A 21,559-nucleotide genomic window follows, 5' to 3' on the forward strand; every position below is an offset into this window, starting at 1 on the left:
TCGTCGTGAAAGCAGACCATGGGCGTTTAGCGGACAATCCCAGCCATTGAGATCCAAGTGTCGGCATGACGTCCAAATTCGACCGACACCCTGCTTTCGGTGTCGTCGGATTGGCTGAAAGAACTTGAATTGAAGCGATTTCGTTTTGGAGGAGCTCTGACCTCGTGTCATCGGAACAATTGTATGCAGCCAGAGAACTACAAGCTTGGGCTGACGGGGATGGCGGAGGCAGCCTCACGTCTTCTACGGATACAGCCACACCAAGGACACGTTTGGCAACAATCGTGGTCTTGCTGAAGATCCACCACGTAGCTTTCGGCCCTAAATCCGCCATGCGCCGCCATGCGTCCAACATCCTCTGGTGGCTTGTTCATGAGCACAACGCTCGAGCTCCCCAGAATCGAGCCTGATGAACCACGGGTAGACTCGACCTGGAGAGGCGTGTCTCGGCCGGCAGAGACAGGCTCGCCACATGACACGTGCGATGAGAATAGGGTTCCGCCTTAACCTGGCTGACAGGTTGCCATCGGACCATTTCTCTCCACGACACTGTGCTCCTAGGTTGTCTGCGCTTACTTTGACTAGCGGCTTGAGCTTGAGTGACCGTACCGAACGCCTCTACGAGCTTGGGAAGACCGAACTCATCATCCTTGGAGTCAAAGCATGACAATGCAGGATTAGAACAAACTTGAGCCGTGCCTCTTCGCGGGGATCCAATGGGATGTCGCAATACCCGAGAATGGTAGAAAGGCGGGCAAAGCTAATTCCAAACAGTTCCAAAGAAGTTGTAGACCGGCCAATCTCCTGCCTGAGGTCGTCAATCCTAATGTCGGGAAGATAGGCTCTGCACCTCGTGTTCACAAGTACGGACCCAAATTAGGCCAATGCGTTAAGTGATTAAGTCGTTTGTGCAGGTTCCCGTTGACTAGTCCGGAAAGATCTAGACAATTGTACCTGATGCGCGCGCCACCATACATGAGGCATGGAGCCAACTTCATTGTTTCAGAAGTCTGATTCCCAGGTCATTTTGGGCCACGGGACTGGCCGGTTGAAATATGGCCTGACATCCATGGAGAAGAAGAATCAGTCCAGCAGGGCAGGGTTTGCACGTTGGGCCTTTTGCAGCACACGGGCAGAGCCACGACCAGCACTCGTGAAACGAATTTCGACCAAATGAAAGCTGATGTATCGAGGGCCGAGGGCCGAGGCTAGCAAGCAGCTGGTCGAGGGTGGTCCAGTCACGTCGGATCGGGCCGCTCAAATTTGAGTGTGGCCGTTTCTTTGGCTCGTTTCAACGCCGCCGCCGCCGCTGGCAGCTGCTAATGTTGTTGCTACCGACGGGACGGCAGAGGTGTGAGGGTCGCTGACGATTGCTCTGTTGTGTTCGGCAACATGCCATCGACATGCAAATCATAATGCGCCCCCCGATGCGAATGTAGCTTATTTCCAGCACAATGTGCCGGTTTCTTCGTCGTCGCCTGCGAGATGAAAGTGTAAAGGGCACCATTTCCCCATGCTTTTTTTTTTTTATTTTGCCTGCTTCCAGAGATCAGATCTTGTGTGATGTGACGTATCACGGACACCAGGGTCCTCTCAGCGGTGGGCGGACACTGGCCGAACAGCAGGAGACTTGACGGCGGGCTTGCTTCAGTAAAGGGGCTGCTGCTGCTGTTGTTGTTATTGTTTTTTGCTGATGGTCCGGCGTGCAGAAAGCGAGTCACTGTTGCATGAGGCCACAGCAGGCCGCCGGGGGGTTGGGGTTGGGGGGGGGAGGGGGGTCCGTCAGTGAGGGTGGTGACACAAGAATTAGCCGGGTGGTTTGGAGAATTGCAGGAAAAGAAGGCAACTGGGGTTAGATGGGTGCAATATTTGGCTCCAAGCCCGATATCAAGGCCTTGTTGATGGCATGCGTCCGTAGAGTGATGCGCTCATTATCCAGACTGTGTCGCGACGTTATCCAGCATTCGTTGTGAGTGTGATCAGGCCTTGTATATGGAGGCCACGACAGCTGCACAAATTGAGCATTTGGGGGTTGGTACGGGTACGGGGTTGGTACGGTATTGGCGAACGATCCATCACCTGGAAGCCGAGTGAAACGAGCTGAGTATTGGCTTAAGTTTTGCATTGTCGTCTAGGCTCCTTGCTTTCTGCTTGACGAGCAGGACCATTATGTATACACGACGCACAGTAGGTGTCGGCATTGTGGGTGCTTTTCTCGTCCAAGTTGGCGACGTCGATATGTTCCAATGTGCCTTGTTGGAGCTCTTCCACGACAGAGAGCTATCGGTGAGGTGCTGCACAGTGGTCAGCAAGGAGCGAGGCACGTCAGGCACTCGAGGAAAGGAGAAAACAAACATGTACATGTGGTGTGGCTGGCAGGCTTGGTCGATGAACAATCGTTGACCATTGTGGTGGAGAGAGTCTGCACTGTCTTGGATTGGTGACGTGGAGAGAAATGACGGCAAGGGAGGTCGGTGGGGGTAGCAGTAGCTGAGGAGGTTCGCACGGTACGGTGTGGAAGTGGAGCCCCAGGTGAATGTATCGAGGAGCGAATGCGGGTTGCCATTGGTTGGCGGGAGTGTGCCTCATTCTTAGTCTTCCATGTCTTTGAGAAATTCCCGGCCAACATCGACCCAGGCGTGCCAGGCTGCCTGCCGGAACGAGCCCACTGCTCGCATACTGTGCCTTCATGAGTTCACGACCCGATGAGGCAAGGGCAGGTACCCACACCCATTCTGGTACCTCCTACCTTACTTTGCTGCTTTACTTTCCCAAGCTCCGAGACGTCTTCTTCTTCCACTTCAACTTGAGGTACAGAAAAGCTCAACAAGATATCCTCTTACCGTGGCTACCGCTGGAACTTCTTTCGGGCCTCATCCGATGCTTTAGGTCTCCGCTGGCTCGCTGCATCTCTCGCTGCCACTTCCGCCCCGAGGCTTTCACCGACTCTTCGATGGGACATTTACTCCTCAGCCATACTGCATGGCGCCGCTGTTGAGAACCTTTTCTCCCTTCGCCTCATGTTTTTGGCCTCTTTATGGCTCTTGTCTTGCTACACCAGTCGCTCTATCTCCTGCGCCTCGTTCTGCGTTGATGCCTCTCCGGAAACATTGTTTCGCTGGACAAACACCCATCATTTGGAGGTCGCAAGAACGCAAACCATGGCAACTACCTTTTGCTTCTAAGAACCATCAGACTTCATACAAATTCAATGAGGATTTTCGGTCTCGCTCGCCTCCCCAAACACTCTTGTGGATCAACCCGGCCATCGGCTCCAACAAACAGATATTACGGCTATGAGACTGACAAGCCCGCAGATAATTCCGACCACCTAGCGACCAATCTGGTCATATTCTCAACTACACAACTTCTTCTACAGCACCTGGACCGGGATCTCCTCATAACCATAGATACTCGGTATGAGTCTTGACCGGACCGTGTCCCGAGCCCGTTCCAAGTACTACTTTGTACCTCTTGGGTCTTCCGGGTACCGTATGACGGCTTGCCACATGTTTTATCTTTCAGCGCCATTGCTGCCAAGTTATGCTGGGACGAGCCATGCCTCCGGATCACAATCTATCGCTGACTATTTGGGTCAGGCGTCCGGCTGCTAGCAACAACCCTACGTCTTCTCGACCTAGCATCCCAGGAATGTCTCGTAGAGCGTCCTAGCAGGGCGACAGGAGAGCCAAACGGATCGCCTTTGTTGCGTGCCCGGTCGTTAACCCCTGCAAAGCAATCAAGCATACACAGAATACTTCGACAATGTGACAGCCGCTGCAGCGATTGCGACGGGGGGGGGGTTCTTTTTATCAGACATCTCGGTAACAAAGAGGCAAGTGTGCGGAGGGAGCTACCAAAAGTGTATGGCTCTACTCTCCGGTCCTACAGAACCCTCCCGCAAGATGTCGCGTTCGCGCCGCAGAATCGACAGGGAGTGTATTTCCAACAAGACTCTCATCAGCGGGCTTCCTTGTCTGAACAGTTGCGAGGCCTGGTCTGAGGCTGGAAGAGACCAGGTAGAACAAGACCTGGAAGGAGCGACAAATTGACAGCGGCCTACCGCGTCTCATTTCATTCGCCGCGGGTATCTAAGTCCTTACCTTGGCTTGCGCTGAGCCACCCCCGTATCTGTACGGCTCACGGCAGAAGGACCCGGCATGCTGGTTGCCTTGCGAATTTGTCAAAAAGGCGGTCAAGGTAGAAACATCTAGCTTCTGTTCTACGGAGAGCAGGATCTCGTCAGTTTCAATCCCTTGATGCCCATTCCTCGATACTCTGTCTTCGCCGCAATCGTCTCTCACGCAAGGTCAAACCAGCAAGCGTAAGCCCCTTAGGCAAGAATTGGGTTGGCCGAAGTGGAGTGAGACTGCCGGCCTACGTCTTGATGCGCCATTCCAACGACGGGAAATGCTCTGTGGGCTAAACACCAAGCATCGCGACCACCGGACATGCCACACCCCCTGTCTTTGCAGGATTGTACCCCTCGGTGCGGCAACATTTATTTCAAGTGACACCAAAAGGGGCGTTAGCCGAGAAGACTCCCGCATCGTCAAATTTGCCCGCCGAGAATAATCAAGGGACTGGCTGTCTTAGTGAGGATATCCGGGATAACACAAAAAGGATCCTATTATCATCTAATGGCTCTTCATTACCAGGCTTGTTCCGAAGAACTTCAGCGCGTAGTCGAGGAAACCAGATCTGGCTGAGTCGTGGCATAAGCAGATACCTTGGGACCAATGGCTCACATGTCGCAGATCGGGTAGCGGATGTTACGGCCTTGACCATTTCGGGGCTACACGGGCCACATGAGCAGTCTCCTGGGAGCCATTGCCTTGGGATCGTCACGACATTCACGGGCTGTGACTGCCCATATACCGAAAGGGCCCTTTCTAATGGTCTGCCTGGTGGTAGAGTTATCATCGCGTTACCTTTGATATCGAATCTGGCCAATGTCGGGACACAGATTTCCGGATTTGTTCGCTTTCTCCTTCCAGATTAGGACCATTTGGACTGTCAATCTCGAATTGACAAACGCACAAGACTCCGTCAGCCTACCTTTTTGCCACCAAGCCCCATGTTTCGTCTCCATGACTGGCCCCTGACCATGCTGTGTAAGGCGTCTTACTTCCCCGCTGAAGGCCTCTGTCACGACACAAGGGGGGTGATTGGCAAAGAATCGAGAGCGGTCGATCACCCAGGTCGCCCGCCCTGGTCTGCTCACAACCTCTGTCTGTGGGCCAAAAGCATGCTCCTGATCATTATATCGACTTGAGCGTACAAGAATTCCTAATTTGAAATGTAGCGCACCTGAGGAAAGTCAACAGCGAACACCGTGTGCATAAAAGACGCACGTTGTTCACCAGGCCAATTTCAGGCCCGCCTGTCAGGAGCCTGCCACGGGCTCTCGTGGATGCAACGTTGGACGGACCCTTTATTATAGACCCATGGATCCATCGGCTACCGGACCTTCGCGACGTCAAGGTAGTTGCTGCCACGCCTTCGACTTGGCTTGCCTACCTGGGTATCATAACAGCTATCGCTCGTACGCCAACATATAGGTCCGGAGAAGGTCCAGCCCTTGATGAGGTCAAAATGATGCGATATCCTCAACGGGCTACTGACTCGTGACCATGGTAGCCCAATGGGATGACATGAGGAGAGTCAATCGACAAAGCCAATTGTGTGGGTACCCGATCTTCGAGGCGCATAGCAAAATCCGCCTTGCCTACTTACCGCTGCCTTCCCACTAGAATTCATCGTTGATTCAAGACAGTTGTTGACAGCATCAGCTGAAAAGACAAGACAAATGGCCCTCTTTGAGCTCGGGTAGATACTAAATCGTCACACAAACACATTCTGGCCACGAGGACGCATTTGGCGAGCATAATGAGCTGTGATATCCCGGCTTCTTGCATCAAACCCGACATAATAAGCCAGTACCGGATAAAAGGAGGCTTGAGGTTCAAGGCGGTCGTCACCCTGACTTGGCGGTGGTGGCGTCCATGACATGCATTACTCATCAGTCACGTCCCATTCAAAGTTTTCACGCCATGAACTGTTGCTTGATATTTATCTCAAGTGACCTTTAGTGGCTTCCCTGATGTTAATCTTACTATGGGCCTCATATTGGTTTGTTGGCCGCGCATCTGAGCAAAAGTTGCGCCCCTTGTGCTATCCCAGACGTCAAGGGCGGACGCTCAGATGGCAAACAAGCTGCGCCAGGCTTGCTTGCCGTATGCGGTCGAGCTGGGTGTGCCTCATCTTAGCTGGGCTCAGGGCACGACACGCCCTGAAGGCACATTGTCTGGTGGGAAACGACTGGCGGATGTAGTCTTAAACTCTAAAGATGCTGTTAGGTCTAGCGGCAGTCGACTTTGCAGGGGCTTTCGAAATGTCGTAAGGTGATGATGGATAGAGACCGTGGGAGATGATTGGGAGACGAACACCCAAAACCCACCCCGTCAAGTCGGGCCGCAAAGGTTGTTGTTGTTGTTGTTGTTGTTGTAAAGGGGCCTGAGTCAATCCATTCCTGTATGTCCGAAGTGGGTCTAGCCACAAGGTCGTCAACATCCTGCCGAACGTCGACCGGCAGAGCGGATCCTGCCCGCGTCCGGGCCGGGGCACCGTCTGGCGCATCCGAACGCTCAGACCACGCTTTTGGCCAGGCCCTGAGGTGGAGAGGGCCCAACTCGATTCATTCAGTGATCAGGCAAGGACATTGGGGTCCGTGTCGATTCTGGAGGGGAAGCAGCGTTTTAGCGCTTGGCGGAAGCCGACAAACAAAACAGGGCGCATGCTTGTCCCATTGCAGCATGACGTTTGTAACGTTTCCCCCCTTCCAAGCCACGCTACGGCCCTATTCCGATCCTAAAGCCACATACAGCAATTGGTTAGAGGGATCCATCAATCCTAAGGCGAGCAACAACCGCCCGGGGAACGCGAGGCAATGACTCCGTTTTCCTCATCTCACCCCGCAGACTTAGCCGACTGACTGGAGGAGCTGTCTATGACTCACAGCAGAAAGTAGCTACGACTCATCTCGTTGTTGCTCCCGCTTACGCGAGGCGGATGCAAAAGGAGGCAACATTTCAGAGTACAGGGAGTACATAGCGACAAAGCCTCGCCGGCTGGAAGCTTGTTCGTTTTGCTCTCCGACGACGACGATCGACGATAACGACGACAGCCTGCTTCTCCGCCCCCCGCCTCGACCTCCCCTTGAAAGCCTCCTCTCACAGCTTTCCCCCTTCCATACCTCGGCCTCGACCTCGCCTGGGCATGACTAAGAAAAGGCATCAAGCGTTATACTCGAAGCCGCAGTCAACTGCCCCTTCTTCACTGGGTGCCTCAGCTTCAGCGTCCTCTTCTGCCCGTCAGTCCAACCCCACGCCCATCGCACCCCTCTCTCTCCTCTTTCCCATCCTTACTTTCCGTCTCACCGAGGTCCATTACGTGACATCGCTTTGGCCACTGACAATGATGCAACATAGAGAGTCAACGTAGGGGCGTTAACGAACTTTTGGCTGATCTTCGTCGATCATCCTCCCGTGCTACCCCGACGGCATCGGCAGCAGCAGCATCGGCAGCGACCACACCCACCGTCCCGCCCGCCCTCCGACAGATCCTCCAGATCCCAGAGACGCCCCCGCCAGCGCCCAGGCGTGTTCCAAGATTCGACGCTACAGGCCGACGAGTACCACCTGGCCCACCACCTCCACGCAGCTGGTTATCACGATCCAGCCATGCCCAGCGCGCACACGCGACCGCGGCCCACCGTGGCACCCAGGCCACGGAGGGCCTGCCTGGCACGTACGAGCCTGACAAGGGCAGCTTGATGGACCTCATCCTGCGAAGGATGGCCCTGAACTGGGAGCTCCATAAAGATTACGACCAGTACTACTTGCACACGCTGCCCAGCCGTGTCAGGGCCTCGTTGGCAAAGTATGTTGGCGTATGGTACGAGGGCGGCGCGTCCGCTGCAGACCTGCACAACATCCTGATCCCTCCTCCGGCGCACGAGGGTCAGCAGCCACTCGACGTCGACGGCCTTGTGTCCCTGAACAACGATGTCTATTTTCTCGACTTGACTGGCTCGGTGGGTCACTCGATGACCGTCAGGGAGTTGGCGGACGTCCTGTTCCCGCAGCAGCTGGCGAGCGCCGCCGAGGCCGTGCAGGATTCCTGGGACACCGCAGAGGCGCCGTCGCTCCCGCCGAAGCTCCTCCCCAACATCACACACCTCTGCCTCACCGTCGCCCCCAGCGCGCAGCAAGGCGGCGGGGCGCCCGGCGTGTCATGGAAGCAGCTCCTTCCGCTGGCAGCGAAGCTGCCTACGCTAACACACCTGAGTCTAGCGTACTGGCCCGAGCCGTCGCTGACGCCCAACGCAAAGTTCTCCAAAATTGTGTCGTCTGAAGGCCGCGCCGAGGCTTATTCAGGCACGGGGGCGTACGCACACACTCTGGATGATGACTGGTCCGAGGCTGTTATCCTGCTGAGGAAGCTGAGCAAGAGCCTCTATAGGCTGGAGTACCTCGACCTCACGGGCTGCGGCGTGTGGTTCAAGGCCCTCATGGCCAACGTCGACGGAGACAAGGTCGACTGGACAGGGCCATGGGGTAAGGTCTCAACCTTAAAGTTGAGGTACGGGTATGAGATAAGCGTAGACACGCCGATTGCGGACCACGAGAGGTTCCGTGAGGCGGCGCAAATGGCGAAGGCAATTGAGAAGTACATCGTAGCGCAGAGAGCTGGAAAAGGGAGGTTCATCAACGTGAACAGTGATCAGATAGAAGATGTGCAGACGTCATTTATGCCATTCATAATTTAGCAGGATAGAAAGTCTCACAAACACAAGTGAAAACACCATGGTTGAGCCCCTACATCCGGCCCTTCAACTTGGTGCAATCGAAAGCATGTTCTACGACTCTAATCATCTCGTCCGCGAGCTTGCCGGCTCGCATCCCACAGTTCTCTGAACTTCCCCTGTCTCCGGTTTAAGAGGTGCTGGGGGTTCCCGACTTCGACAACGCGGCCCTTATCAAGGACCACGACGCGATCAAAGTCGATGACCGTGTCCAATCGATGAGCAATGGCGATGATCGTGTGGTGCTTGAATTCATCACGGATGAGATCCTTGACCATCTGCTCCGTGCGAGCGTCGACACTACGTGAATGACTAGATTAGACTTTCACAAGCGAGTAAAAGGCACTTGAGGGGGAGAATATAGTCACCTGCTCGTCGCCTCATCCAGGAGGAAAACCCGTCCGACATCTTTCCTCAGAATCGCTCTCGCGAGGAAAAAGAGCTGCCTCTGCCCGTGACTCAACGCCTCCTCTACGAATTCGGCCTCCAACCCGCCGTTCTCGCGGATGGTATCCCAGAGACCGACACGGGTCAAGACTGATATGAGAATCGCGTCATCGGGCGCCACGCCTAGCGGGTCGATATTCTGGCTGACCGTCCCCGGGAGCACGAACTGGTCCTGGGTAATCGCAATGAGGGATGATCTCAGAGGCAGGAGCGGGAGGGCGTCGATCGGTGTACCATCGATGGAGATTGTGCCCGAGGTCAGGGGTAAGAGGCGCAGGAGGGCGAGGAGGAGAGAGGACTTGCCGCTTCCTGTGCGGCCTACGATGCCGATTTTCTCGCCGGGACGGATGGAGAGGGTGATACCGTCTAGGGCTTTCGTTGTAGCGGCCTGGCTGTTGGTATCTGGTTTAGTCTGGTCGTAATAAGCGACGACTTTGTGCAGCTCGATGGCCCCATGGGAAGGCCATCCCTGAATCATCGTGGTCTCTGGCATTGGCTGCTCCTGTCCCCCGACAGACTGAATCGTCAGCTTCCTCTTCAGAGCGTCGTTCCCGACCTCGTCGGGCGTCTCCTCGGCAAATTTCTTGATCCGTGCGACCGCGCCGATGGAGGTCTCGAGCGAGGTCCAGAACTGGATCAGCATCTTGAGCGTCTCGGTGAAGGAGATGAGCTGGACGAGGGAGACGCCCGTGAGGCCGACGGATACGGAGGCGCGGAGGCGGACGGCGAGGCCGACGACGAGGAGTGCGAGCGCCGTGGTCGTGAGGTCCAGGACGAGGGTCAGCCATTGCTGGGTGAGGAGGAGGATGTAGAAAGGACGCTGGGAGCGGTCGATTAGGGTGTGGGAGTGGGAGATTGATGGGGTTGTCAGGGCGTGGGCGCGGAGGGTTACTAGGCCTGAGAGGGTTTCGAGGAAGTGGGTGCTGGGGAGATTGTTCAGTTTAGGACATTTTTTGAAATGCGTGTGTTGGGGAGTTGACTTTGAGGGGGACTTACTAGACGGGAGCTTTTTCTTCGAGATCTAGGAGGCGGAGCTGGCGGGATGTGCGGAGGTAGGCTCGTTGGATGTAGTAGAAGACAAGGACCAGGACAGGAAAGCTGATGGCGATGTACCAGGAGGCAGAGGCTACGAGGAAGGCTTTGCCGATGCAGGTGAAGAAGCCTATCGGTTCAATTGGGTTAGATATTACCGTCTTACGTTATCGTGACGGGTTGGGTGTATGGCTTACTTGCGAGAGAAATGACCAGGGCCAGAGGAAGGCTTCTGTCAATCAGTCCTACGTCTTGTGAAAATCTGGGACGCGTCAGTTCGACATGCATGAGCACGGCGTGTAACGAAGCTTACCGGGTGGTGATGGATCCGGTGTCTGTTTTGGTGAACAGAGATAGGGGAGCGCTGGATAAGATGTTAACATCTACAGTCTACGAACGTAGAGCGACGGGCTACACTTACTGCATGACGGCCTTGAGGAGCCGCTGGTGTAGACTGATACCGGACTTTGAAGTTACGGGAACGAGCACGAACCTGAGAGATCGAGGCTATCAACTTCTCATCTTTCTTCGGCAGAGAACTGCAGACTTACCAGATGAGGACGGCAAAGCACAAGACGCCACTGACTTGGAAAGCAGCGTATACTCCGAGATAGTAGGCATCATATCTTGCGGGAGTTTCCGCCTGAGAGTCCGTCCAGAACTTCAACCACACGGCTGACATCATTTTTTTAGTATGCTTGTTAAGGGTGTCAACAGAGAGTAGTGGGGAGACAAACTTGGGAAAGTAGAAAAGAACGCCCAGGTCACCTCCAAGGCCATTAATATGGCCACGAAGGAGGCGCCAACGCTGCCAAAGTAGTACCCATAGATGCTCCAGTCGCCCAGCTGTCGTCTCTTGTCGTTCTGCTCTTTCACCACCCTTGCACTTTTCTCTATCGGGGCGTCGCTCGCAATGTTGTCTGCGAGCTCTTCTGGCTTGGGAGTACTTTCATCCTGGTCCTCGGTACTGTTCAGGATGAGATTTGAAACATAACCCTTAGCCTGTCGACACTCCTCGAAGCTTCCTAACTCTGATACTTTACCGCTCTCAAGGGCGATGACCATGTCTGACTGGGATAGAAAGCTCACTGCGACTGCTTATCAGCAACATGAATTCTTATCTGTGGTAATTGCTAGGAAGTTCATACCTGACTGAGTCGCGAGAACAATTGTAGTCGCCCAAGTTCGGAGAATTCCATGCTTGGCACCAAAGACGCGCTGGAAGACCGTATTGGCTGTGTGATTGTCCAATCCGCTGAAGATATCGTCAAACAGAGCAATTCGAGGGCGTGAATAGATAGCCCTGGCAAGTGCCTGTATGTCGTCAGTTGAAGAGCGCAAATCCAGGGGAGGGGCTGCTTACGACACGCTGCTTTTGACCTCCACTCAAAGCAATTCCCTTGCTTCCAATAAACGTTTGGTCTCCATCTGGTAACTGAGCGAGGTCCTTTTCAAGGTCACAGGCCTTCAAAATCTGTTGGTAGAGGTGCGCGTTAAACTCGGAGAAACAGATGATGTTCTTTCGAATGGTCTCATTCTGAATCTCGGTCAATGATGCCTATGTATTCTTGGCATTAGGTACACTTACAATAAGCCATGGGCTCTGCTCACACCAAGAAATGTGATCACTGGACAAGGCAACCGTCCCGGTGACATGTGGCAGCTCGCCAAGTAGACCTTTCAGAAGTGTACTCTTCCCGGATGCAACCGGTCCCACGAGCATTACGAGTTGGCCTTTCGATATGCTAAAGTCCACGGAATCAATGGTGGGAGCCGTTTCGAGCTTCCACGCCAATGTCGCTTCGTGCACGCGAACAGCGCAGGAGCCCCCTGACTTTGTGTCTGTTGAAACGAGTCCTTTGTCGCTCTCCAGATTCTGGAGTTGCACATCTTGAGAGCAGGAACCGGCCCCGTTTGACGAGCTGGATGTTGAGATCGACGGAAGATCTCGATACTCTGCTCGCGGCGGTTTTGACAAGTACTTTTCTATACGATGGAAGCATCCTAGAGCCGCGCTCATGTCGAGAACGACCTCAAACATCCAAAAGAGCGGCTGGGCTAACAGAATGATCAATGACAAGGCGGAGAAGAGCGCTGTGGCATCAAGGACTTCCTCATTCTTTGACGCTATTGTCGTGTACATGGCGAAGGCGACGACGGGGGCAATCATCAGGGGTATCTGGGCAACAGCGGATGTAACGGCGCCGATCACGCGAAAGGGTGTCGCCGCCCTCATCTCGGCGAACCGAAGGTCAGCCAGAGTCTGAGAGAGTTTCTGGGTCAGGCCAGACATTTTGATGCTCTTGATGTGGCCTATCATGGCCGAGGTGATGCCTTTACGAAAGTCAGCTTAGCACGCGCGAGATATAATGGAGATGATGCTGCGTACCAATACGCTTCTGGACCTTCCCAACCCAGATCACCTGGTACTTCTGAGCAGCGGGAGCAAGAAGGACGGTGGCGCCCAGCGCAAAAGCAGACACAATGATCGGACCAGACGCTGCGTAGCCGAGATGAGTGCTGAGAATCCATGTGGCGAGGGCGATTTGGATGGTGTTGGCCCAGAATTCGTGGACTTCGCGCCAAGCACGAATAATGGCTTCAACCTAAGACGAAGTTAGTATTGGGTTCAAGATAGAGGTCAAGTGCACGACTTACATCAGTCGACATCAGAGTCACAGCCGCAGAGTCGTCTCCTGGAGCGACACGCAGCTCTGTCGTCTTTGTGTAAATTGCAGCGACCAAGACTCCTCGGAGCATAGTCAGGGATCGGAAAGCGGCGTGCCAGTAGAAGCTGGACGAGATGGAAATGCCGAGGTAGATGAGCCCATAAGCACCGATGAGGCCGTAACCATAGTCGGCGGTCTCGGAAGGGTTCTGCAGAAAGTCGAGGAAGCGGTTCAAGACCAGGGGCTGGCAAATGGTGAAGCCGAGCAGGAAGAGCCTTGGAAGGACAACTGCCAACAACTGCCATTTCAGCGTGACGATACACGTCCTGATGAGACGATACTTTGGCGGTCGCGATGCTCCACCGGACCGGTCGCCCGTGGAGGACGGGGACGCCTTCCAATGAAGCCAGAACCTCTCGTTTAGCGCAGCAGCCGACATGGACCTGTCCAGAACGAACAGATCCAGAGGCTTCAGGAGACGACGGAATCCCGTCAGCAGCAGTGGTGTAAGCCACCAAAACAGACCGCGGCTGTAGATACCGCTGGTCTCCTCAGGGCTGTACGACCGACCGCCAGCCGACGACACGACATAGCGCGTCTTCTCCTGGGCTTCGAGGATCACGATGGCCGTCTTGCACGCAAAGGACGCGGCGAAGACGGCACTGATGGCGACGCTTAAGTGCGACAGCCACATGGTGCGGAGGATGGCTCCGTCCAGCACCAGGGACACGAGGATATGTGTATTCAAGAGGGATGAAGGCTTAAGGCTCTTCGAGTGTTCTATGTACGAAAGTCCGGCAAACATGATGCTGGCTGCAAATGACGCACAGGAAGCGGCGATGGAGACGGTTCGCAGGCGGCCCGCGTCGTGGTGCGTTACCCATAGACCGATAATAACCAATTGCAACACGGCGAGGAGGGCGACGACGGCCTGTTTTGTTAGACGCAGCGGGGTGCCGTTGACGGCATACGGAAGTTTGCCGAGGTGGTAGAGGCGTAGGGGCGCGATGAGAATGAGGAACGAGGCGGGAAGGATGGTAAAAAGGCATTGTTCAAACGTAAGAGTGAAATCGAAACCGTCACGACAATGCTGAACAATTGGCCCGAAGGCATCGTCGGCGGTAAGGGAACACTCGGCAAAGGTTGAGTTGGCCATGATGATTGTGGTATGCATTCGATGATGGCAGAAATGATCACAAATGGTTTTGGAGAGGTCAAAAAAGAGTTGAAACGAGAACGAGGGGATGGGTCAATTTAAGGGAGATTGAGTAGCACCCCGCTGCAAAGTAAGGCGAAGGGGACTTCCCTGAGACAAGTCTGTTTGAGGAAGGTAGATAAGCAGGATGACTAAGTTTCCATTGGCTAGCGGGATTTGTATCAGGAGGTGAAAAGATTAAGCTCAAGGCGCTGAAAAGTTGGATGTAGTAACGAAGCTATTCGCAATGGACCAACAGCATATGCTGCAGTTATGTCTGAACGTGGTCGCCCTCTTTGACCGGGCATGCCAAGAATGCAAAAAGTCAATCCCCGTTTTTCTCTCCATGGTAAATCCACAAAGTGGCGATCTAAGCTTGAATGAGTGCGTCCAGAGTCAAGGGTCAAAACAGAGTTTAGGGCTGGCCAACGTACTGTGTCCGTAGTACCTAGGGACTCGCACTCTGGACCGTCTTCTGGGGCCGCCGGTAATAGACAGAAAGCCTCCACAGGCGGTAAACAACCTCAGAAGCAGGACCCTTCAGGGTCTCGACTGGCTGTGGACGCTCCCAAACTTGCTACCACATCCCTGTCCGTCTCTTGTCTTGTTGTCCTCATCCAAACAGGTTTCCCAGGCGTCATCCGATGGACCACTGGAATCCTCGTGTGATGGTACGTACCCGACCGAATGATGTGGGTCCAAGCCAACGGGTGCCGCCGTCGCGATGACGCAAACTTCCAGGGCAGGTTGGATATGTACTGTTCTCTATCCACAACCCGAACACCAACCACACCCTTTCTCGCATGACTAAAATCCTTGGCCACGTCAGGCCCGACCTAGACTTGCTGTGTTGTTTAACGCCTCAGCAAGCAAGATGGTGTTGCCCTCCCTGTGGGCTCTTGCACTTGGTTGTTGCACACACGTTGCTCTGAGGACGACCCAACTACCGCCCTCCTTGCCCCCTGTGGCCTAATTTAATCATGGCTTTGCCCCCAGTCTAGGCAAGTGACGCCGATGGGCTCCCGGCCTTGTTCCTATCCATCGTCTCCATCACAGCATTCTTTCACGCCCACTCAGGGTCTCCTTGGTTGCATCATTGCCGGTCCGGGGTCTTGGATGATGGCTGGTTCGATGTGATTCACTCATTGCCCCCAGGCTACTAGCTCTACCTCTTTAAGGCCTGGATCCCTTTGCCGCCTTCCAAGTCGTTCAGTCGTGGGTATTTTTGATTTTAAACATCGCATCTCCAAGTGTTACGCAGCACCTACTACACGTCTCTCGACAAATCTCGGGTCCTAGGTTACATACACAAATATCTACCCACGATCCCTTCTCCACCAAACCAACTTTCTTTCGTTCAACCTCAATCAAACGAACTCCCGCCGACAACATGCATTTCACGGTGATAGTACCGTTGGTACTGTCCATAGTGGCATTTGTTCTCTCCTTCCTCGCCCTATTTGCCGGGCACAAGGAGGGATTCATGGAAGACTACGACGTCGTCCGTCTCAACACATCGACCCTGGGCCACAATCTTATTCCCTCTGCAACCAAGGAGGCCGACCCTGCTTCGACGACCGGCAGCTTCCTCGACAAGTTCATCGATGGAGTAGGCGATCGCGTTTCCGACATCCTCAACGACATTGGCAACGATGTTGCAGACCGCCTCGCGGACGAGTTGGGAATTTCCGAGTGGTACTCCCTGCACCTAATGGACGTGTGCCACGGCCAATTTTCGCCCAATGTCACGGCGCCCAACGTCTGGCTCAACGTCACAAACTGCACCCAGCCGTCTCCTGGCCGTTAGTACCTCTCAATAGTACCTTACTGTCTAACGTGACGCTAACATGAAACTAGCGAACGTTAACCTCACCAAGATGCTGGACCAAGAACTCGAAATTGGCCCTCTGAGCCTGAGCCTGTCTGATCTCAACTGGCCCGACACTATCGAGGACGCCATGGATAAGGTCAATAAGGCCCTTCTCGCCATATTTGTCCTCTACGTCCTGGGTATCGGCTTCTCGGGTCTCGCCATCCTCGGGTCCCTGGCTGCCTTCTTCCTCGGCTTCAAGAAGCGTATGACAATCACCAATTTCGCTTTTGCGTTCCTGGCAGTTCTCGTGCTCTTTGCCGGCAGTCTGGTCACGACCATTGGCGCGAAAGAGGGTGCGAAACAAATCACGGACATTGGCGAGGACGTTGGCATCTCGGCCAATGTTGGGCAAAAGTTCATGATCATTTCCTGGGTGGCCTTCGCCGTCATGTTTGCGGCGTCTGTCTACTGGGTTACGCAATTCTGCGCCGAGAGGCGGTCGCGCAGGACGCGTGGCTATACCGAGAAGCGTCATAAGAAGGGCGGCTTCTAGAGTGGAAGCAATTTTTGCAGAGTTGACTCGTGGTCCTCGCCAAAAAAAAAAAATAGGGGCGCCTTCACTTCACTCGAATTGAAGAACCTAGATACGATAGCGTTGCATTTGAAACGATACCTTTGGTCAGGCTTGCCCCGGTAGCTGGCATATCGCAGCAATTCCCGACATCACGATCCTTTTTTTTATTTTTTACTTGCTAGAGATACCATGGTTGCGATTTACAATTATCGGATGCATCATTTCATAGCAGTTTTTCTAGAAGCACATCAGTAAGGATGATGCCAATCAAATGGATTCCATAGTTACTTGAAGCATTCCCGGTCCATCATGGACGAGATTCTGTGGCTGCAAGTGTACCTTCCCTCTCAGTGACTTGACTTGAGTCGTTTCCAGCACCAAGAGCTCGTAAACTACAGAACCTTCCGACTTCAATCACAGTCTCCGATGCATTTGCCCTTGGAGGGACCCGCAACCGGCTCCGGCCGTCACGTAGCCCGGAATGCGGGGTACGTCATTCCTCCCCAAACAGGCAATAACCACCGTACCTGGTCCTTGATCCAACGAACCCAGCCTTCCATTAGTACCCATTAAGTGCCCCACACTTCGACTACACCTCACCTCAAGGGCACTTTGACTCTCAACCTTAACTCTCGTCGCACCGGTGCTTGGAACGCTCTCGCGGCTGTTGCATTATTTCTGTAGCTTTCTGTGTGTCCCCCCTTCATCTCACCTCCGAGTCCCAAAGAGTCTCCCTGTCAGGAGAGAGTTGTCGAGATGCCCTCCCTCCCATTCTCGGACCGCATCTCGTCCGCGGCGAACATGCAGCGCCGCAACGACAACGGCGAAGAGGAGTCCCTCCTCGGACGAGGCCAGCAAAAGGTCCGGCGTTTTTGGGATGGCTTCATCGACTTTGCCCTGCAGGGCAACATCCTCGAGATCGCCTTTGGCTTGATGTAAGCATCTTTCATTTTCATCATAGTTGGTGTGTGCATTAGCAATGAATCAAGGAAGCAAGAGTTAAGCTCTCACATTGGCAACGATTTTTCCGCGGTGCTATGTGAGGTTGTGACCAGCTCATGTGGTCTTTGCTGTTATTGAGAGGTCTGCCTGTTGACACTGTTGACAGCATCGCGGCCGCCTTCACGACCCTCGTCAACAACTTTGTGCAGAATATCATCATGCCGCCCATCTCTGTCATCTTCCCACTGAACCGCAACATGGAAGAAAAGTTTGCAGTCTTACAGGGCGGGCCAAACTACTCCCACGACAATAAATATACGACTCTCGAACGTGCCAAGGATGACGGTGCCGTCGTCCTAGCTTACGGGTAAGTGTAGTTTATTGCTCTGCGCGCCCGTCCCTGTTTGATTTTTTATCGCGTCAACTTTCTGCTTCTTCGTTTTTTTGCTATTGGTCCCGGTATCGGTCTTTGTGGCGTCCGTCTTCATGACCTCTGGGGAACAACCCCAAAGTACGCCAAGCCCGACGGTTCCTGACAAAATAGCATAGCTCGTTCCTGAACCAACTCGTCTCCTTCCTCTGCGTCGGCATCTCGCTCTACGGACTGGCCCACATCTTCCAGTTCTTCTCCCGAGAGCCGATTATTAAGCATACCGTTAAGTGCAAGTACTGCCGCAAGCGGATCAGCAATAAGGTGCGTTTTATCTCATTTCTACGGGCCATAAGCACCCTCCCAAATGAGACGAGAACCCGTTGAAGCTAATCTCTAGAGCATAGGCGCAACGATGCGTCAACTGCACTAGCTGGCAGGACGGCCGTGAGGATCATACTCACCAATAATGGGGTTCTTCTCTTATCTTGTTACATGGATTGTACCGGAACATGTCTTGTCTCGGACTGTTTTGTAGCACATGAAAGGTGGTTCAGCAGGTAGCATCATGAGTGTTGGTGTCCATAAGCATCGTTTCGGCATAGCGGGGTTGGAGTTGACAGAGTTCAGTGTCGCGGGAGTCTTGTTTATTATCACTTAGTATCCAAAGTCAATTCAAAAGTTTAAATTAATGCTCTACCGTTTATCGCATCTGTATGTATCTAGTCAACTTAACTTTGAGGTCGAATTGGCCTTTCTCGCGCTCTGTATTGGTGCCGCGCCGTCACCATCACTCCCTCGAGAGACCTCGCCATCTGACCTTGCTTTCTTCTCTTCTTAAACGCCAGGCATCGTTTCCTCGGGAATGCCCCCATTACGCCTGAAATACTGCTTCTGGGCGCGCGGCGACATGATGTGGCGGAATGTTATCCACGCCGCGCAAAAGATGAGGAGTACGCCGCCCACGCAGGCAATCGCGATACCAGCCTGCATTCCAGGGTCCATGCTGCCCTGTGTTCTGAGGAGGGAGGGAGGAGGGAGGTTGGGGTACCTTTGACTTGCGAGAAGGATTGAAAATTATGGGATTCGGCTGTAGGAGGCGGATCGAAAGTCACTCTGTCATATGCACGAGTGGATGGACTGATTATGCAGACGTTGGGGGAGCAAGACACTTGACCAGTAGTTTGGGAGACGAATCTAGGATGCCAATGTAGGTTTATTTCTACGTTGTTTCCTTTTCTTACAAATACATATTATCGCGACTCATTGCTCATCCTCAAAAACTTTGTTCTAGTAAGACAGCAAACAACGTCTCGGGTTTTTGGCAGCAAGACAGTCAAAAACATAAGTGTTTTTGACTCACACAAGGTCAAAGTGAGAAGGAACACGCTTAGGACGCCGCGTCAGCAAACAAAAAGTCAATGCCGGTGAAGGACGAGAATCAAGCAAGCCACTACCGTCAGAACAGTCAATATGCGTCAAGACAGCCACAAATCATTTGCCTGTTTCTGCCCACCCAAACGCACGATGCTACTCGACACCTCATCCGAAACGACTTTCCAGCCTCCCCCTCCAAGAATCTGGCTTTCCTCATATCTTAGAACATCAGAAGACCAACAACGACAACAGCACCGGCGAGCAGACCATTCTGGCCGCCCCGGGGTGCAGCGACGTTGTGCGTGGACGTCGATGAGGCCTGCGCGTTCGTCGCCGTCGCACCGGAACCGGACCCGGACCCGGTCTGCGCCGAACCTGTAGAGGTCGCCGTCGCCGTCGCAGTCGCAGTCGCGCCGGTCTGAGCTTGCTGCAACTTCTCAAGGCCGGCGGTGACGGTGAGAGGAACGTAGAGACTTGTGCCCGTCAGAGGCGAGATTCTCATTTCAGTGAGCGCGACGGTTTTGCCGCTGCTTGTCGCGACCGCATGGTAATCCAGGTAACCGTCCGAGATGGTACCGATATACTCGATTGATCTAGACACACAGAGGTTTCAGCAATTGCGGTCAAGTGTATTCGCTGGTTTCGGGGCCGGCGGCTGGCTGAGGACGCTGAGTAGCTGGGGGTTAGATCCTTACATTCCGCTGGCAGTACGTTCAATGTGAAGCTCCATGGTCGACGGGCCGCCGACGAGGGTCATGGCGAGACCGGAGGGGTCGGCGCGACATTGGTAATTCGTGCTGTTCGTTTGGCAGCTCACGATGTACGTCGTCGCGGTAGGATTAGCGGCTTTGATGGACGCGTCGTAGGGGTTGTTCCCAAAGTAAGGGTTCAGAACGCTGATTACGGACGTCGTTTGCGCCGTTGCAGTGCCCAACAGGGCGAAAAGTGCCATCGTAAATTGCTTCATCGCGAGTTATGGATCAATCCGTGGAAAAGGGGTAAATAATGATGCTTTCGTGAGTTTCGCGACGAGACATTATTTCCTTGGCTGGCCATCGCAATCATTTCCGGCAGAACTGTGCCGCAGGCCTGCCTACATGACGACGACTGGGCCCAAGAGACCATGGCCATTTGCCGCTTCTGGTCAAGCGTTCGTGTAATCCATCGTGCGTTGGTACGGAGTAGCGTGAAAAAGCAACAAGCCAAACCGTCAGGTTCCTGGCTGCCGTTGGCGAGGAATGTTCCGATTGGATCCCGCACTGACAACGTTGGCCGTCGTTCCGATGAAGAAAAACAACCAATTTCGATACTCGAAGCTATTACATAGTAGAGCAGGTTTTCCGCATCAAAAAAGACGTGAATTGCTTGCCGCGAGCTGATAAAAAGAGAAAACTCCTTGAGAAGCGGTAAAGACAGATTCCAGTGGTTGATCGCTATGGCACGGGAATGGTAGATGTACGGGTTGGAGATGAGTTTATTTTGACGTCTTTCGGTCTGCTACCTCGCGGGCTGCGGGCATGCCGATCCTTGAAACCTCGTTGATTTTGCTGCGTGCTTGGACACAAACGCCACGTTTGCAGGATGCTTCAGGCGGAAGCAGGACGAATCGGACGATTTATCAACATCGAAAGTCCTTGCAGGCTGAGCATGAGGTGATTAGATGGGACGAAAGACCGGACGAGAACATTGAGAGCCGAATTAATGGTCTACCGCCGATGTGCAGAAGGTAGAAGCGTCTACAGCGGTCTGCGGCGGTGGGTAACAACCGTATATTCCGCCCTGCCTAGCATGGATGAGAGAACTGTTTGTTCCGTCGGTGCAGCGAGCGGAAAGAGGGCCCCGAAGATCGCAGTCGGAGGCTCGGAGCCTATCAAACGGCGAATTGAGGGGGAATCGGCTCCCAGATGGACTCCCACATGGGGTCCGAATATCTCGTCGTGCATGTTGAGACTATGTTCAGGTTCCAGTGTATCAGGTAGCCAGGAATCACCTGAGAGAAACGTGCAAGTCTTCGGAGGAGGTTTCCGAGAAACGAAGTGGACACGAAAAAAAGTGCTGACCAAATGGGATGGGTTGAGTGGCGAGAGGGAAGAGGAGTTTGAGCTTTGGAGAGAGAATTTCTGTGTCAGCCGGGTTGTGGGCACAAAGGTCCCGAAGTGATGCCCAGCGTTAAAGATGGGATGGGAAGGTGCGGATGTTTTGCAGTGGTGCGCACACTGGAGACGAAGTTCCCAAAGACCCGAGAGTCGACACAGCCAAAGAAGAGTAGAGCAA

At 53.8% G+C, this 21,559-nt stretch overlaps 6 protein-coding genes across 6 annotated transcripts; 4 read left to right on the forward strand and 2 right to left on the reverse strand.

Moving 5' to 3' along the window:
• Positions 1-3,728: 3,728 nt before the first annotated feature.
• On the forward strand, positions 3,729-4,204 carry CORC01_08965 (uncharacterized protein; the record flags this gene model as incomplete). Its single annotated transcript, XM_022620595.1, has 2 exons — positions 3,729-4,040; positions 4,097-4,204. Coding segments are annotated over 2 exons (420 nt in total), but the record flags the coding sequence as incomplete, so codon positions are not given.
• A 3,074-nt stretch (positions 4,205-7,278) lies between these two features.
• Positions 7,279-8,830, forward strand: CORC01_08966 (tafazzin; the record flags this gene model as incomplete). Its single annotated transcript, XM_022620596.1, has 2 exons — positions 7,279-7,372; positions 7,491-8,830. The coding sequence occupies 2 exons, from the start codon at positions 7,279-7,281 to the stop codon at positions 8,828-8,830; spliced, it is 1,434 nt and encodes a 477-aa protein (XP_022472843.1).
• Positions 8,831-8,928: 98 nt separating this feature from the next.
• Positions 8,929-14,170, reverse strand: CORC01_08967 (uncharacterized protein; the record flags this gene model as incomplete). The annotated part of the gene is made up of 13 exons (XM_022620597.1): positions 8,929-9,166; positions 9,235-10,236; positions 10,310-10,475; positions 10,543-10,607; positions 10,659-10,709; positions 10,767-10,838; positions 10,897-11,020; positions 11,083-11,433; positions 11,494-11,659; positions 11,709-11,882; positions 11,934-12,679; positions 12,735-12,951; positions 13,004-14,170. 13 exons carry the CDS (start codon positions 14,168-14,170, stop codon positions 8,929-8,931), a joined length of 4,539 nt encoding a protein of 1,512 aa, XP_022472844.1.
• Positions 14,171-15,599: 1,429 nt separating this feature from the next.
• On the forward strand, positions 15,600-16,575 carry CORC01_08968 (SUR7 protein; the record flags this gene model as incomplete). The annotated part of the gene is made up of 2 exons (XM_022620598.1): positions 15,600-16,011; positions 16,067-16,575. The coding sequence occupies 2 exons, from the start codon at positions 15,600-15,602 to the stop codon at positions 16,573-16,575; spliced, it is 921 nt and encodes a 306-aa protein (XP_022472845.1).
• Positions 16,576-17,352: 777 nt separating this feature from the next.
• Positions 17,353-18,378, forward strand: CORC01_08969 (large conductance mechanosensitive channel protein; the record flags this gene model as incomplete). The annotated part of the gene is made up of 4 exons (XM_022620599.1): positions 17,353-17,531; positions 17,705-17,905; positions 18,088-18,232; positions 18,316-18,378. 4 exons carry the CDS (start codon positions 17,353-17,355, stop codon positions 18,376-18,378), a joined length of 588 nt encoding a protein of 195 aa, XP_022472846.1.
• A 1,127-nt stretch (positions 18,379-19,505) lies between these two features.
• On the reverse strand, positions 19,506-20,237 carry CORC01_08970 (uncharacterized protein; the record flags this gene model as incomplete). The annotated part of the gene is made up of 2 exons (XM_022620600.1): positions 19,506-19,878; positions 19,981-20,237. 2 exons carry the CDS (start codon positions 20,235-20,237, stop codon positions 19,506-19,508), a joined length of 630 nt encoding a protein of 209 aa, XP_022472847.1.
• Positions 20,238-21,559: the final 1,322 nt, after the last annotated feature.

The sequence above is a fragment of the Colletotrichum orchidophilum genome (assembly GCF_001831195.1).
Source record: "Colletotrichum orchidophilum strain IMI 309357 chromosome Unknown Scaffold_79.1, whole genome shotgun sequence".
Lineage (NCBI taxonomy): Eukaryota > Fungi > Ascomycota > Sordariomycetes > Glomerellales > Glomerellaceae > Colletotrichum > Colletotrichum orchidophilum.